General features: G+C 40.9%; 2 protein-coding genes across 2 annotated transcripts; both read left to right on the forward strand.

Moving 5' to 3' along the window:
* The first annotated feature begins 1,903 nt into the window (after positions 1-1,903).
* Positions 1,904-8,147, forward strand: csrp1b (cysteine and glycine-rich protein 1b). Its single transcript, XM_080727452.1, has 7 exons — positions 1,904-2,071; positions 3,179-3,296; positions 4,727-4,836; positions 5,496-5,664; positions 5,793-5,922; positions 6,330-6,423; positions 7,191-8,147. Exons 3-7 carry the CDS (start codon positions 4,728-4,730, stop codon positions 7,265-7,267), a joined length of 579 nt encoding a protein of 192 aa, XP_080583578.1. The 5' UTR covers positions 1,904-2,071; positions 3,179-3,296; position 4,727; the 3' UTR covers positions 7,268-8,147.
* Positions 8,148-15,350: 7,203 nt separating this feature from the next.
* Positions 15,351-18,049, forward strand: LOC308286437 (troponin I, slow skeletal muscle-like; the record flags this gene model as incomplete). The annotated part of the gene is made up of 5 exons (XM_080727457.1): positions 15,351-15,389; positions 15,954-16,085; positions 16,503-16,592; positions 16,847-17,023; positions 17,951-18,049. Exons 1-5 carry the CDS (start codon positions 15,381-15,383, stop codon positions 18,047-18,049), a joined length of 507 nt encoding a protein of 168 aa, XP_080583583.1. The 5' UTR covers positions 15,351-15,380.
* Between the last annotated feature and the right edge of the window lie 322 nt (positions 18,050-18,371).

Here is an 18,371-nt window from a genome sequence, read left to right on the forward strand (position 1 = left end):
CCACCCTCTCTTGCTCTCTTCCTTCTCACTCACTCATAAACGCGATCACATGTACATCATTCACAACTAGCCGGGCGGATGTCCACCGAGGAGAAACAGAAGGCTAGTGTTGGCCAATGGCAGGCTATAAATAGGCTACTTGAGTTCATCCCTGTCTCTTCCTATGGTGGTGAGGAGCCTTGAGGGTGCAGAGAAAGAGAGGAATAAAGATCAAGCAGCAACACTCTGCTCCAATGCTACTAGCTTCTCTTCAACCTCTCCTTATCGGTTTTACCTCTCCTACTACGCTTCGATCGAAAGGAGTCATCTGAGCCTTGCTGGCTGGCAGCGCTGATATCTATGTACCTTTCTGGATGACTAAGCAAAATACCAAAGGACCAGAATGCATATGATAACACATCTTGCATATTTTATATGATCATATTCTCAAAGACAGCACTTTCCAGCTAGAGTGTGCTCTATATCAGGGGTTTTAAAACTCATACTCATACAGTGGACCACCAAATTGACCTTCATTAGGTGATGGAACCCTATGGATGGAACCCATTTCAAATGATGACCCTGACCCTGATATGAAAATATCAGGTTTTAGGTACAGGTTTAAATGTAACTAAATTATAATATCAGGGTTTAGGTATAGGTTTAAATGTAACTAAATTGTCTAAATGTCCTAATAAAACATGAGAAATACATAGTGGTGATACAGAAACATCTTCTTAGCCTAACCCAGGGATAAATGTTTTGTATTACACCCATTGTGACCGAAGGTCGCAGTTTACTATGAGAAACGTTACTGTCCGTGTCCGTCTGTGTAGACGTGTACACATTTTTACGGTCTATGAGTTTGCCACTCTGACATCATGCTGTTAGAGAGATCCCTATGATGCCAGGGGGAACAAATCTCTTTTATGCCCATATATAGAGATATGGAGATCCCTGTGATGCCAGAGGAACAAATCCCTTTTATGCCCAGATATGGAGATCCCTGCATGATGTCCACATCCCTGATTTCCACATCACTGTGGCATCTTACTAGTAATAAGTATGGATTTCAAATAGACTAATTACTATTATATTATTTTGACAGGGTACGCCCTGGAACACCCTCAAGGCCCCCTGAGGGTCCCCAGACCCAACTTTGAAAAGCACTGATATGTGACTACAGAAACTGTTTAAATGCACATAGATGAAGGGCATCTTTCCACAGAGTAGAGCAGGTAAAACACTGGGATGCCGAAAATGTTAATTTGATCTACAGTATATAGCATAGGCATAATGTCTTACTGTATGAACCAACATGGCGCCAAAGTGCTTAAGTGGATTAAATGTCCTCACTGTCCACATTGATGGACTGCGAATAAATTGACTTCTACGTCTCACCACTGTGTGGTGGATAATACATGAACCACTCAGAGGAATGGCACTGATTGAATTCTGTGCTGAGCAATTTCTTTTTTCTTTTCACATTGTTCTACATTCTACAAATAGGCCTAACCACACATGCAGGAACATAATAACATATACTTTACTACAGTGATACTCATAGCCTATTATGTCAATGTGCTTGAATGAAACAACAATATCATAAATGTAACATTAGCCTACAGTGTTACAAAAATCTTTCTATGTCATTATTATTTCTTACTATCTTTTTTATTTTCTATTTTGTTCTGCTGTTATTATGCTGTATACCACTGCACTGCATTGTCTGAAGTAAATTGTTCCAAAATAAGTTTTACTCTTATGTAGGCTACCTGTACAAAAATATGTAACAATAAAGTACAACCTTGAACCTTGAATTGTTGATCGCTCATGCTGTTGTGGGACTGTGACACCAAAGCATCTCCTGGCTGGTGGTAGTGATGATAGCGTTCCTTCCTTGAGTCTCTACTCTGAGAGAGTCTCTCTGTCGGTTTCCAAAGACTTGGAGTCAGATATTGTCCTCTGCATATCAATTTGAAAGTTGTGGCAGAAAACGTGTAGTAGGCTAAAATATCACTTTTCCACGAGTTGCACATGGAAACATCCTCTGTGGAAAACTTCCTTGTTTACACCGTTGCGATTGCGTGGGGTAATTACACCTGTAAACTGTGTGCTCCATACGTTTGTGCTTAATTAAAGGAAGATAGGAAGATAACGTATTTCTGTGTTCATGATACCGTTTTCTGACATAATTATGTTCAGTGTTTTCTTAGCGGTGGAAAGTCTGGTGATGCATGTTATTTTCAGTGCATTCTGGGTAGGCTACTCTTGTCTCGCCCCGTAATTTCACAATTAACGCATTAGACCAGTAGGCCTAAAAAAAAATCAAGAATAAATGAAAAGTATGTAATAGTCTCTGAACAATAGGCCTACTGTTGGTTCATATATTAATAAGTCAGATAGATAAATGCCATTTCAGCTCTAATTTTACTGGACAGCCACAAGGTGGCACACATGAGCAGCTATTTAACTGAGATATTGCCTTATGTATGAGCTTCAGGCAGTACTACTTGTCAACCAGTAGGTGTCCTACCTCATAGATATATCCTACTACCTGGCCACTACTCACCCATAGTTCTTTAAGATACAGACAGGGCTTCCTCATAAAATATATCTTGTACTGTATCTCAGTGGGATTTTACCTGTATAAGGTGAAAAACTAAATAAAAAAGATCTACCATAGAGATGAGTTGAAATTGTAATCATTGAAATAAGTTCTCTATTGCATTTTTAAAGGGACATGGCCAACCAGTCTGTCCAAACATGCTCTCCATCTTGGAGCTGCACCACACAGCTTTGCTGAAAAGAGAGTTCTGCATAGACTGTGTGCAGCTTGAAGACATTTCAGTTTCAAAGGACCGAGATGATTGAAAACGTTTGTTCCGTTCAGTAAACATGTCATTTCCAATTAGAGCACTGATCATCTTGACCCATCCATCAAGTCTCAATATTAGGAACTCTTTTTTTTGCCATAAACAAGCAAATTACAAATTCATTTCTTGAATTGGTCGCAACCTGTAATTGTGGTATTTCACAAGAGGACATTCTGCTCTGTGTTTTCACAATGCATGGTCCCTGTCCCTCCCTCTACCTCCTCCATCAATAAATCCACTCTTTCCTTCTGCCATTGCTCTGTTGCTTCCCTCCCAATATATTTCTCTCCCTCTCTCTCTGTACTCTGGACTCCTCCCTTCAGTCTTAAGTCTGCTTCCCTCTAGGGTGCTATGTCAAACTGGAGCCTCTGGTGAGATCATCTTAACTCTGGTGTATCTGAACATCACTTGACAGAGGAACAGCCTGATATCAAGAGACAGGTAGGAAACAAACAAACAAACAAACCAAAAACTTCTATAGTACTACTTATATGATAGAACCCAAAACATTTTCTGAATAAATGATGGAATGTGCAGTTTCACCAAGGAGAGATGTCAGAGCTTTTATCATAATGGAATGAATGTTAATTTAATGTAGACTTACATAGAGTACTGGAAGCCTTACAGTTAAAATCAAAAGAGTGCCAATTTGATATGACTTTAAGGCAATACTATATATGATTCAAAGTGCCGTTGCTGCAGTGTGACATTAAGAAGTATGAGCAAACAAACTAAAAGTACATACAAAGATAAGCTAAAATTGACATTTGCTCTGGATACTGGATATTTAATGAGAGTCAGTGTGAGTAGCCCTACGCACTTAGCTCATGGTTTACTTGATGTAGAGGAAGGTGGAATATGTCCTATTATGGACTTGGAATAGATGGGTGTGTGCTGAAAGTCTCTTTCCTGTGCATGGGCAGGAAAGGCATCACATAGGAAATGATCAGTATCCACCATACTAAAGGTAAAGAGAAGCCTACAGTATCCATTTCATAGTCAAATATGTTTTATTGCAGGCACCTTGTAAAACATGGCTTAGCTGTCTGCCATGGAGACAGTCAGGATGAAAGTGTTGAATTGTATTTATGCATGTATGTATTTATCTATTTATTTGTTTGTTTGTTTGTTTGTTTGTTTGTATCATAAGTGTTCACTGCTCACCATAACAGTTACCATGGTTAAAAATAAAAATAAAAGGTATTTCTCCATAGCACTATGGTTGTCTGGAGTGGGGAAGAATTAACACATACAGTAGCTTAATTACCAAATAAAATCTTGGGAATTTCCTGTTTACCCCCTGCCAACTGGTATGATGCTCAATGATATTGCAGGCTGTCTGAAATTCACCAAAGCAGTCTCTCAGAATAAATAAATATGGTAAATACATAAATACTGTACATAAATAAACAAGTTCTCCATTAATGCGGTTGAAATCATAATTATGTATACAAAATACCCCAAACAAGTGGGGACAAAATAATTATAATAATAATAATGGTAATAATAATAAATAGTACCGGTTCATCATACAGAGTGCACTAAAATGAATCTATCTATGAACAGTATTATGCTTTGTTATCAGGGGAGCTCAACAGGTACATAAAGTTATAAATGGTCCTCCAGATATCCTCTTCTAATGGACTAAACTATGAAAGAAACAGCCTAGTAGTTTGCCATTATTAAGTGCCATTATTAAGTTAAACCTCCCCGTTTACAGGGCACTTTGAATACAGATGTACCTAATCTGTGGAGCAGCACACATCCTCACATAATCCACATACCTAATAAGTGCTGAAATGGAATGTGCTGTTATGCATACAGTGTATTATGTGAGACAGCATACAGCCAACTCTCCTGCATCTCCACAGAATGCCTTTAGGAGGAGGAAACAAGTGTGGTTGCTGCCAGAAGACTGTCTACTTTGCTGAGGAAGTGCAGTGTGAGGGAAAGAGTTGGCACAAGTCCTGTTTTCGGTGCAGTAAGTATGTGGGCTCTGAAGTCATCATTACTGTATGTGATCCCATTGACACTGCACATAAATGACTCTGGAATCTAGAGTATTTGGCACGAGCAAAAGAAACAGACCGTCCAAGGTTTTCCCTTGGACATCTCTTCCCTTATTTGGAGGCTGATAAAACATGTGACATTAGCTCCGTCCTCCTTATATGGAAGAGGAAGGTACACAGTTCCAGCTCTACTCAAATTAAGTATTTGTTTGAACAAGCTAAGCACACACAGTGGTACACCAATCATTGTATAAGATACATTTCAGGAATTTGTCTGTCTTGTTGTCTGTCTGTCTGTCTGTCTGTCTGTCTGTCTGTCTGTCTGTCTGTCTGTCTGTCTGTCTGTCTGTCTTTGCTTAACATGAAAGTGCTGAGTATGAAGTTGATTGGAAGAGCAGCCTGCTCCTAATGGATATGCCGTCAAGCACAGCACTAGTAGAATTTGAATAAACTATTACAGTTTGTGATAGTGTAACAATTTGACATCTGTAAAACATCTGAAAAGGGCGGCATTGATAAGATAACATCCAGTTTTTCTGGAAAGAAAGTTTTGGTTGATTTACCAGCATGCATTTTGTTGTAGTGAAGTGGATTGACTTACTTGCATATATCTCTCCCTGCTTGTTGAAAGTGGTGTGCAAAAAGAACCTGGACAGCACAACGGTTGCCGTGCATGTGGATGAGATCTACTGCAAATCATGTTATGGCAAGAAATATGGGCCAAAGGGCTATGGATTTGGTGGTGGAGCAGGCACCCTGAGTATGGACACAGGAGAAGGATTAGGAATCAAGCCTGAAGTGTGAGAGCGATACTTCCATATTGATCAATACATACATACAGACAGACAGACAGACACATACTATATAGTGTGAGAATGTCAATGTAATGTTTCACCACTGTTTCTTCAAACGTGATTTTAATCAACAGACAAGAGGCCCATCGTCCTACCAATAACCCCAATGCTTCCAAATTTGCCCAAAAAGCGGGGGGATCAGATGTGTGCCCGCGATGTGGTAAAGCAGTGTACGCAGCAGAGAAGATCATCGGTGGTGGCAATGTAGGCAATAATTCTGTCCTTTAATATCTCCCATTTAGGGTTATGAATTAATAAACTGAATAAATAAACTGCAATGTTTATAGCAATGCTCCACATAGGCATGGATGCCAGGCGGCGTCACCGGTTCGATTCCCGATCCGGACGTCCTTTGCCGCATGTCACTCCCTGTCTTTCCCCCCATTTCTTGTCAGTCTACTGTCATATCAATACAGGCACAAAAGCAAAAAAAAGGATGATAATAATAATCATATTAATGATGATAATGATGATGATGATGATAATAATAATAATGTCACTATGCATGATTTCAACTGTATGAATGGAGTACTCCCTTCTTGTTATGTACCCTTGTCTAGTCTGTAAAGTCATGTACTTTTTACCCAGAAAATGTACTCTCTCTCACTCAGTCCTGGCATAAGGCTTGCTTCCGCTGTGCCAAGTGTGGTAAGGGGCTGGAGTCCACCACCCTCGCTGACAAAGATGGAGAGATTTACTGTAAAGGTGTGTGCTATCTACACTTGTGTATTTTACTGTCACTAGTAAGAACATATTTTACAGTTTGTCTTCATTTGATGAATATTTATAACTAGACACCATTTGTAAGAAACTGCCGGCTATTCTGACAACAATTTTATCTATAGGTGACCTTAGAAGAATACAGTAGATATTAGATAATGCCATCCTTTGATGACAAAATGATCAGATAAAAAGTATAGTAAACAGGATGCCTGCTGGCCTACTGGTCCAGGTGCATACCACATAAGGCATTGCCACATAGGCATTGATGCCTGATGGCGTAGCCATGCTGATTCCCGATCCGGACGACCTTTGCCGTATGTCACTCGCCGTCTCTCCCCCCATTTCCTGTCAGTACTGTCCTGATAAAGACATAAAAGCCCAAAAAAACTAATCTTTAAAAAAAGTATAGTAACAAAATTATGAGCTACTGAACAAATGACACATGTTGTTGTTGGTTTTTGCTGTGTTTTGCACCACATTTCTCATATTATGGCAATAAATAAATACAGATGTCTGGCATGTCAAACCTATAAATTGTATAAATTGCTGGTGGCATTTTAGTGTGCACTGATTGGTTAGCTATTGCTGCATCAGCCCTTTGGCTGATAAGTACTCATCACCCTTTCTGTCATTTTATGGCAAATGATGTCTGGCTATATTACAGCGTAGAATGAATGGAAGATGTTGCATTACATATATAATTGCTTGCACACAATGCTGTACCTCTAATTCATTTCTGCATATCACAGGATGTTACGCAAAGAACTTCGGCCCCAAGGGCTTTGGGTTTGGTCAAGGAGCAGGGGCTCTGGCACACTCCCAGTAGAGCCGAGAGCCAATCTGAGACTGTAGGTGATGTCATCTGGCTGAGGATCTCTGTCACCAGTTTACTTTGGCTTATTTTTTGCTCCAGCTAATGGCATAGAGTTGAGTAAGTAACTACAGGGCAGCAACTATAATTATTTTCTTAGTGATTATTCAGACAATTACTTTTTTGATGAATCGAATGATATTTTAAATAATTAACTAAGTTTAAGTATATAATATATGAATAACCACTTTTTATTCTTAGACATGGAACAGTGGTTCACAAAATAGCCACTCTACAAACTCCTACGTTTTATGCGTTGCAATGCACTGTGAACTTGTAAATCGGCTGTTTTGGCAATATTTAAATAGAATATTTCAGTTGATTATATTATATTTATTAAAATGTATTAAATTGGTTAATTTAATTAACTGTTGCACCCTTAAGTAACTCACCAAGCAGTTTGGCTTTAGCCTTTGATGTTGTTTCAGACTCTGTTACAATGCATGTTAAACATTTCAGACAAACACATTTTTCACGCTGGCTCATTATGTGTATTTATACTGAAACTGCATGTGTTTTATCTACTTTTTAAACATAAGCAATGAAATGAGTCACATATGGCGGTTGCAAAGGAGAGAGACATGCCCTGTGTGGGTGAGAACTCAGTTTATAACTTGTCGAGTTTGATTAACATGACTATCCATCTGTGCTTCTGTGTGTTAACAAACTCAGACATGATCGTTGTGGTTTGAGCTTAAAGGCAGAAACAAAGTGCAGCTGCATGTTGTTACCATACCATTCCCACATCACTTTGTAATTACAGTCAATAAATATGAAACCTTATGGGACTGCATATCAAATGCTGTACATATAGTTTTTCTCCAAGTTGCATTGTTCTTCAGGCAAATAATAAAACATAGACAAAACAAGCAGAGTGGCATTCATTTATAATTTAACGTGAAGTTAATGTGCTTTATGTCTCAACCACAACTCCATCAAGCATGCAGTGAATGAGAAAAAAACACATCAATTTGTTGTGAAATTTGGCAAGCCATAGACCTTTGTCATTGATGGCAACCATTTGAAAGAAGTACACACACACACACACACACACACACACACACACACACACACACACACACACACACATACACACACACGCACACACGCACGCGCACACACACACACACACACACACACACACACACACACACACACACACACACACACACACACACAATAACACCACTGGAGTATTATTTTAATTTACCCACTAGGGGGCACCCGAGAGCGTCTCTGATTAAACTTGACACTGCTGAAGCAATGACAGAAAAGTCTGCTGCATAGGATATGAGATGAGTGGCTGAACAGATATATTGTGATATTATTGCAGTTTTTACTTGCTGCAAAAATATACATTATAACATAGCACACTATGGGGAAACAAATGGATGATCCCTTGCCTAATAAAAATATATAAAAAAAGTCCTCTGATTTCAGAGAAACAATATACCAATGGTTTGATACGTACTAAGTCAATGCAAAACATTGAATTATAGCTGACATTAGTTTCAAAAGTTTATCCCAAGCTAACCTTTATGTGCATCTAACTATTTCTGACAGCAAATACACAATTCATATGTAAGCTATGTAGCACAGCTCTGTTTACACATTTCTTTATTCCCTTTTAATTGTACACACATTATTTTGTGTTGATTGCTTTGCTCCACTTATACGCTTTTTGCAATGTAACTATGTTTTCTCATGCCAATTAAGACTTTAGAATTGAATAGAATTGAGAGAGAGAGAGAGAGAGAGAGAGAGAGAGAGAGAGAGAGAGAGAGAGAGAGAGAGAGAGAGAGACTCTTTACAATAACACAACACATACTCTTTTGCAACACCCACACCAAAGCCCCAAACACTCAAGTTCAATAAGTACACAAAGGAGTGGGGTGGTCCTTGTCTCTACCCCTATGACTCAGAGTGTGTTCTCCAAGCACACACACACACACGCACACACACGCACACACGCACACGCGCACACGCGCGCGCGCGCGCGCACTCACACACACACACACACACACACACACACACACACACACACACACACACACACACACACACACACACACACACACACACACACACACACACACAGAGCACATAAACCAATGACATCACAACAACACACGGTTGGTGAACAATAACACAGTAATGGAACAATAATGTACACAGATGCACCCCAAGGCATGCTGGGAATCCTTTCCCCCAGTACTGTACTGTCCCCAGTACCTCTCCCTTGCTTCACCAGGGCCCGGAGGGATCCTGAAGTACACCGCTCCCACCCAATCATGGACCATCTGGACTCTCGCCAGAGGCAGCAAGGCACCATGAGCTGTGGGAGTTCCACCTTCAAAACAGCGAGGCATGCCCAATACGATAATAATACATCTGTTTTTATATTGCTAGTTGCTACTGCGGAACATTGTGTGGCATTGAGGGGCTTCAACCGAAGCCTAGACCTGGTTGTGGACCACTTCTGCCCTCCAGCTCTGGTGCAGGATGTGTGGATGAAGTAGAAAAGTTCAAGGACTGCGAGGAATCCGAGAATATTGCTATCCCCGTCCTCTGAAGAACTGCAATCACAGTTGGTTGTACTGTATGTTGAACACAACACCCACACCACGTCTTAAAGTTCCTTGGCGTTCACATCACAGAGAAACTCACCGGCCACGTGGCGAAAAAGGCGAAGCAACGCATTTTCCACCTCAGGTGGCTAAAGGATCCTGCAGGCCTACCAGGAGCATCCTGACATATTGCATCACAGCCTAGCACGGGAACTGTACTGCTCATGACCACAATCTATGGAGACAGTATATGGACAGCCCAGAGCATTAGTGGATATGAGCTTCCCTTCACCCAGGATATATACTCCGGCCGAAGTGTTTGTAAAGCACATAGGATTTGTTTCAGCTGCTACTGTCTGGCAAGCTGTACTGCAATTCAGCAGGCTCCCAGACAGCTTTTTGCCACCAGACAACTAGGTTTAAGGAACACTAGACACTTGACAGACAGGCTTGTTTCCTGTCTGCCTATACCTACACACACACACACACATGCGCGCACACGCACACGAACACACACACACACACACACACACACACACACACACACACACACACACACACACACACACACACACACACACACAGAGGCAGCTGTGCACACACAATCACATATAAATTACCAGTGATGGGCAGTAGCTAGCTACAAGTAGCCTAGCTACATAGCTTAACTACATTTCTAAGTAGCGTAACGGAAGCTAGCTACATTTTTCTGGGGATAGCTTGTAGTGTAGTTGAGCTATATTTAATCAAGAGTAACTAGTAATGTAGCTTACTACATTTTCCAAGTAGCTGGGCCATCACAGTCGGGATGAATGTCTAAATTAATAGAACAGTCATTACAATAGTGTCCCCAATAGTGAGGGGTATAAATTTAATTTAAAGCCAGACAGAAGGTTTCCAGTTTCAGTCTGTTTTATAATAAACATTTTTTTTGCCAGCATTTTTTGCCTGCATGCCCATTTGTTTGGTGGAAAAAAGAAGAAAGAAAAAGTAGTGTTGATGTAGCTAGATATTTTCGTCCTGTAGCTTGTAGTGTAACTTGCTACACTTCTCTGGGGATAGCTTGTAGTGTAGTTGAGCTATATTTAATCAAGAGTAACTAGTAGTGTAGCTCACTATATTTTCCAAGTAGCTTGCCTATCACTGTAAATTACACACAAGAACTTTACATGCACATTTGCTGTACAGACAAACACGCGCAGACAAACACACACACTCACAAGCACAAGCACACTCACAGTACTGCAGACTTAACGACTATCATAAGTGTTGCAAATGTGTTGTAGATGTGTGGAGTGAGGGAAGCTCACACCCACTGATACACTCGGCCGTCTGCACAACCCTCCGCATTGCTTTACGGTTGAGGTCAGTTCAGTTCCCATACCAGGCAGTGATACAGGAGGAAGGCCTGTAGGACCATGAGACCCATAACAAACTGCGTCAGTTTGCAGCCGCGTCAGATGTTGTAGTGAGCCTTCCTCACACACGCACGCACGCACGCACGCACGCACGCACGCACGCACGCACGCACACACACACACACACACACACACACACACACACATTTTCTCTCTTGACTCTTTCTGTGTCAGTGAGTCCACTTTGACTGTACTAGTGGACTGCCCGTCTCGGTGGACCAGTTCTGGAGAAACTGTTCATCCAGTCGACTTCACACTTGACACTTCCTTCCTTGGGTCCTCAGCAAGTGCCCTACAAAGTGCGGTAACTAAAGAAAGTAACTCATAAAAAATAAATATTTTCAATTGAATTGGCCAGCCAAATGGACATGTAGAAGTACAATACTGTACAGCACATACCTACTGTACATACATACATACATACTGTATGAACATATTAAGAGAGATTCCTGGAATTTATACAAAGTAAGCCCACAACTTCATGCACACCTGGGTACACACATCCTAGCACATAATAGTGTGAGGAAATATATATTTAATATTTATATTTATTATGTAAGTACAGCTACTCAATGAGTGGCAGCATCACATGGCACTGAATTTTGTCTATGTTTAGTTGGCATTGTGCTGCACGCTTGGTGCTGCATTCCTTTCACCAGCCCATGGCTTAGCATCGTCTGCAGCTATTATCCTAATCAGACCAAATGGGGCCCGACAGTCTCAAGGGAACAGGATATAATCGCATCTGTCATTACTGACCAACAGCCCCTAGCCAAATAAATCATACCAAGCTAATCGTATAATCGCCATAAGAACGAGTCGTATCTCTTAACTATGGCTCCTTTGCAAAGAGGTGAGGGTGACCTACGGAACAGTATTTCTTTAATTGATTGTGTATCTCACTTTTACAACAAGAAAAAAGTATGTGATACAAAATAATCCAATAAAACAAAACCAGAAAAGTGTGCTCCTTAGAGATCTCTGCTGGCCAGGTTGGCTACCCAGGACCCACAAACTTTGGATATCAATCATAGCCAATCGGAATTGAATATGGAGCAGAACCAGGCTTTGGGGTCATCTGCCTCAACTGTGTGTGGTTAAAGAGAGAGAGGGAGAGAGAGAGAGAGAGAGAGAGAGAGAGAGAGAGAGAGAGAGAGAGAGAGAGAGAGAGAGAGAGAGAGAGAGAGAGAGGAGGGATAGTGGGGGAGAAACAGAGATGAACAGCAACAATAATAATCACAACAACAATAAAAACTACAATGACCGTAACAACAACAATAACTAGAACTGCACTCTGTCGAAGTGCCCACTTGCACCTTGTGCACAAGTAGGCCATGTATGGCCTACACGTGCGCCAGCAGAGCGTGCCATGAGGTGTGCTCACCACTGGCATCACCAGCAATGCTGGTCCCTCCCTCACTGGCTGTTAATGATGACATGCCAGAAATGCTGGTCCCTAATTGGGCTACGGGCTTAAACATGGAGGACACCGACATACATACCCAGCCGATTACGCAAGTAATAACAATTATTATTAATAATAACTATAAAGAAAGGTCCACCTCCATATTCCAAACCATGTGTCCTTGCAGGCCGCATTAAGTAAGAGTACAGTACAATCACATACTAATTATCTTATCTACTTTGAAGGCCCAATATGAGGGATACTGGGTGGAACTTAGCCTCGGGAACCCAGGCTTTTAGGTGGAACTGTATTTGAACTGTATCCCACATGAAAGAAAAGGCTTTATTTAATGTTAGCTCCCTGCTGACCTTAGAGTACCCTCCTTATCAGAAAGGGAAAAAAACAAAATGAGTGAAGAGCTTGTCATAAGAGCTGTCAAAGTGCTTATCCCCCTCCATGGTGCTGACCACAAACACAACACCATGAGAGAAGACGGGGTCATGACATGTCAATGCCACTGGAAAGTTCACCATCATAATCATTGTTATCAAGAGACCACCCCCTCTTTTGGGTTTTGCGCGTGCGTGCGTGCGTGCGTGCGTGCGTGCGTGCGTGCGTGCGTGCGTGTGTGCACGAGCGTGCGTCTGTTTTTTTGGGGGGTGGGGGGGGCCTATTTAAGTCTCATCACCATAGACAGAAGGGACAAAACTGGGGGTGACTGAGATAGATACTGCTGTGTGTTCTGCTCACCATCACTTTTCTTATTGTCATCACCAGAGAGGTAAGACAATGCAATTTTACTGATGGTCTAGCAGCCTCTTTTCAGTTTATACAGTGTATAATAAGCATAATCAACTCTGATATGCCAATGTTGGTGGTACCGGTATATCAATACAGTAACATTTCTTGCTGGTGTCATAGTTTTAATGTGATCGATCGTGGGTCATCGCATGGGGAAGAGAGATCGATACATTTCTAGATTGAAAGTGGTGAGAATATTTTTACTTCCCAATTTTCATCATCCATGGATCCATCATCCATGGGAGTCTTCCATAATCTTCCATAATCTCATGATTTAAAACAACAGTTTTGATTGAATAACAGCAACAACTAAAACGACTAACCTCAAATTACTATATTTGCCTTCTGTATTTGTGAGGAAGGATGTTACAAATTATGAGATAACAAACTAAACAAACTACTGTAAGTAAGATACTGTAATTCTGGAGTGTGCAAAGTAGTACAGTACAGTATATTGGTATTCTGTATTGTGTACACTCCAGAAACATAGGCCTATTTTCAATTTGTCTAATTTCCTTATACAGCTTCTACCAACCCATGAGTACCCTGTGTGGAAATACTGATGCAGTATAACATTTCAACAAGATTATGGAAATGGATTTTTTTTTAGAACTTTGTCATACAGTTTATTATTAATTATTTTGTAAGCACAGTTTGTATACATTTAACCATTACTCTAATTCATTTAGTGTTCTATTTCTAATGGAACTGGCTCATGGAATAAGCATTTGATTACCTCAAATGGAAGTAAATGAACTAAGAAAGAAAGAAAGAAAGAATATATGATATTCACCTTAAGGTAAAGGAATCTGATATCTGTTTGTCTTCATCCTGTACTGGAAAAACACAGGTGATTAACCTGGGGTTGATGTTAGCTCTTGGGCCTAGCAGCTGCCATGTTGGGGTCCTTGCATGCCTCTCTGTCTGCCATCACTTTCCTTTTTCGGGGGACATGCCACTATCAGCACTGGGAGGTGACAGGCTGATATTACCCAGCAGGGTTCATTATAGGCCACAATAATAGCATCATGTAAGGGCACTTTTGATGACAGGGGCGCTAAGCAAACAAGCACGTCCCACAGCAACTAGATTGCATTGTCGAAAAGTAAATAAAGATGGTTCTGATGGGAGGGGAGTAGTTAAGTGTCTTGCTTATAGACATGACACATAGCCAGGAATCAAACCTCGGACCATCTGATTCCCAGAAAGCCAGATCTGCACCTATTCAGCTATGGCCGTTCGCAAAACAGAACGGACTGAAGAGTCTATTTTTACTTTCTTGAAGAGTTGAATCTGCAGCGTTCGCTCTTTATATAGCAAGAAATGCCTAAGTAATACTGGGTGGGATACAATTAAGCCTAGATAATCTTTAGAGAATCCTGTATATACAGCAGATGCGCACTGGAATGTATAAATGCTGAAGCACAGAGTCGGTGGAACAAAAATGGAAGCCTTAATTAAGAGCCAACAGGGCTTTAGACTCAAGTGTTCCAGTGACATGCACTTCAGAGGCTTTATTTTTGTCTTCCAGGGGAATCTAAACAGTCAAGATGCCTGAGCATGTGTAAGTATTGTGTTTCTGTTTACTTTTCTGGATTAAATCTGACCATCATCTAGTAGGTTTATTATAGAAACAGATCATGAATGACAATTAAAATTGTTTGCGGTTAACAACTTCAAGTTAAATTCCTGTCCCTTTTGTGCTCTTTTTATATTTTCAAATGGCCTTCTAACAACAGCCCAGAGGTAAGATCAGCACAGCACCACAGAACTTCACTGCAAAGTTTGGGATTAATGTTTTGTTTTTTTAAACTAATCTCAAATTATGTTGTTTTAATACACAGAGAAAATCCAAGATTTCAGCCTCCCGCAGGCTCATGCTAAAGGTCAGTTCCTATAATAGGCCATAACCGAATGCCCATTAACCACTTGAACCCCTGCATCCATATTCTGGGGGGGAACATTAGCCATAAATAGCAGATGTACAAGACTGCTATTTTAGAGATTTGGTCCAAGAGCCAACTGGTCCAGTTTATTAAGTCTAGAGCCGTGGTTCCCAAACTTTTCAGCTCAAGACCCAAAAGAGAGATTAGACGTTTGCCCAGGACCCAAACTAGTGAAAACAGCAGATCAACAAGCTCACAACGTGTCGCTTCGTGTGGCGTTGTGAGCTTGTACATCGTCTATTTTCACTACTTCTTAAACATTTGCGTTCAAATTTATGGAATTTCTTTGATTTGTCTTCGATTTTCCATGAAATTACTGGGGGAAAAAAACATTGATTTTTTTATTTTATTCATGACATCACAAACGGATGCTGACCCAGTGTTTGGGAGTGGTCTAGAGGGTGTAAGTGGTTAACACAAGTTGTATCAATCCGTCACAGAGACAGACAGTGAATCTCTCACTGACACTCTGGCTATTATGGCTTCCTGTTTCTGTTGTCTCAGAGCATGATGGTAGCCAAGGCTAAAGAGGACCTGGAGCAGGAACTGGTGGACAAGGAAGAGGAGAAGATGAGGTACCTGGAAGAGAAGGCTCCCCCAATACAGACAGCCAGGATGAATTTGGAAGAACTTAAGGTACAATGGACCACTTTCAAACAGTGTCCATTTTGCTCGATATGTACCGGTATACCAACCCGTCCTACCCTTCATATCCCCCTGAGTATTAAATAAGAGCAAAATGGCCACTGTGTGAGTATGGTCAATGACACACTCACCTCCTTTTTTTATATTATATATTATTATATTATAAATATTATAAACAGTATGTGGTGTTGGGGTAAAAGTGTCTGCCCACTACTGTGGAGACTGGGGTTTGTATCGGCCATGGTGCCTTTGGCTTGGCCAGATGAGAAAATATCTCACCATATATCTAATTCCATAATCGATTACAGGATGAGCGCTACTGATTTTGGTGACCCAAGTGGGGCTTTTATCAACTTCCTTTTTTTCTCTCTCTCTGTAAAACCTCACCACCTTCTCTTGCCCACATAGGCTTTATGCAAGGAGTTACATGCCAAAATAGACGTGGTGGATGAAGAGAGGTACGACATTGACGCAAAAGTGGTGCACAACTCAAGAGAGGTAACCGAAGGCCGCTATGGAAGTGACTTCTATAACTACAGATAAATGGGCCCAGTTAAGGATGTCTGTCCACACCGCCACTCTACGGCAAAGTAGAACCATTGGTAGTGCATGTCATTCACAACACTTACAGTGTTTAGGGTTTGATTATCACCTCGAGTCCCACTCATACTATAAATGGATAAGTGTCTGGATAAGTGTCATGACATATGACATGCCATCAACATGTATGTATCACTCCACTTGTTTTACAGATCAAAGACCTGAACATCAAGGTTCTGGATCTGCGAGGGAAGTTCAAGCGACCCAGCCTGCGGCGGGTGAGAGTTTCTGCAGACGCCATCCTGCGCTCACTCTTGGGCTCCAAGCATAAGGTCTCCATGGACCTGCGGGCAAATCTTAAATCAGTCAAGAAGGAGGACACAGAGAAGGTGGGTTTGAGAAACTTATAATGGCAGATTTGCTTCAGCAGTCTGATGTATTGGCAGTATAACTACTTTGGAAGTGCCATAAATCAATTCTGAAAACCCATCATTACTTACATTTCACCATTCAATTATCCTAAAATATAGCATATATTTAGTCTGTAAAACACTGATTTAGTCAAAGTCTTGGCTTAAGGGAGGACGGCTGATAACCATATAAGGAGTTTACAATGCAACTTCGCCCAAATATGGAGTGTTTTCCTCAATGTGTCGTCATGGCATGAGTCGCAAATAAATCAGTCAGCTCCATATACAGTATGAGCCCAAAAGGGGGAAATGCCAAATTATAGGCATATACTGATGACGTCAGTGATCTCCATATATGGGCATACAAGGGACTGACGGATCTCCATATGGGCATATTGGTCGGATTGGCGGTGCAACATAGACGTGAGAGCCCAAACTCTAGATGTGAGGGCTGCATAGCAGCCCAAACCTCTAGTTTGCTAAACGTACCTATACTATCCTTTACAAAAAAGTAAAAAGTTATAAAATGTAAATGCTGTGCTATAAATTATTACATGAAGGCAACTGTGAAATACTTTTCTCCACTCTATGAATACCTTATTGTGGATATGTGTTGGTCTTTGAGGGGGTTCCAGGAGTCCTCAGGAAATCAAGGAACAATTTAAACACTTAAGCTGTATTTTATTATTTTCCACCTCGAATTTATAGCAAATCTACAAGTTCACAACTTGGCGCACTGAGCTCGTAGATTTTCTATTTTCTACAGATGCTGACAAATGTTCTCTTATGGGGGTCCCTGGCTAGCACAACATATTTTCAAATGTGGGGTCTGCGGCCGAATACATATCAATTTGGGGGTCCCTGACATGAAATGGCTGAGAACCTCTGGTTTAATGTTTCCAATAGGAGAAGACAGCAGAGGTCAGCGACTGGAGGAAGAACGTGGAAGCCATGTCTGGCATGGAGGGGAGAAAGAAGATGTTTGATGCCGCCGCCGCTCAGTAAATGCACAATAGCAAAATAAAAAATAAAATAAAAAGTAATACAACCAATCTAGATGACAGAAATAGACCACACGTTAATTCATTGTTCCACTTTCATTCACAAGTAGCCATGCCTCCAAATGCAATGATCTAGTTTCTTGAATTTACATGTTTTTACACCACGTTTTGTGTTTTCTTTCTTTTTTAACTGTTGGTAACGTCTTTATATTTCATTTTCACTTAAATAAACACATTGTACAGTATGCTCTGGTTCTTTCATTTATTCTGTCATGTTAATGATAGCTCTAAATTCCTACATATACCGAGAGGTTTTGAGTTCGAGT

Source organism: Nannobrachium achirus (genome assembly GCF_963921795.1).
Source record: "Nannobrachium achirus genome assembly, chromosome: 6".
In the NCBI taxonomy this organism is placed as follows: domain Eukaryota; kingdom Metazoa; phylum Chordata; class Actinopteri; order Myctophiformes; family Myctophidae; genus Nannobrachium; species Nannobrachium achirus.

What these genes read in the sequence shown, in the direction of transcription:
- csrp1b (XM_080727452.1), top strand. Translation starts at nt 4,728, where the DNA reads ATGCCTTTAGGAGGAGGAAACAAGTGTGGTTGCTGCCAGAAGACTGTC. An exon ending in CAAGTCCTGTTTTCGGTGCA is followed by an intron (nt 4,837 to 5,495) that starts GTAAGTATGTGG and finishes GCTTGTTGAAAG; the next exon opens with TGGTGTGCAAAAAGAACCTG. An exon ending in AGATCATCGGTGGTGGCAAT is followed by an intron (nt 5,923 to 6,329) that starts GTAGGCAATAAT and finishes TCTCTCACTCAG; the next exon opens with TCCTGGCATAAGGCTTGCTT.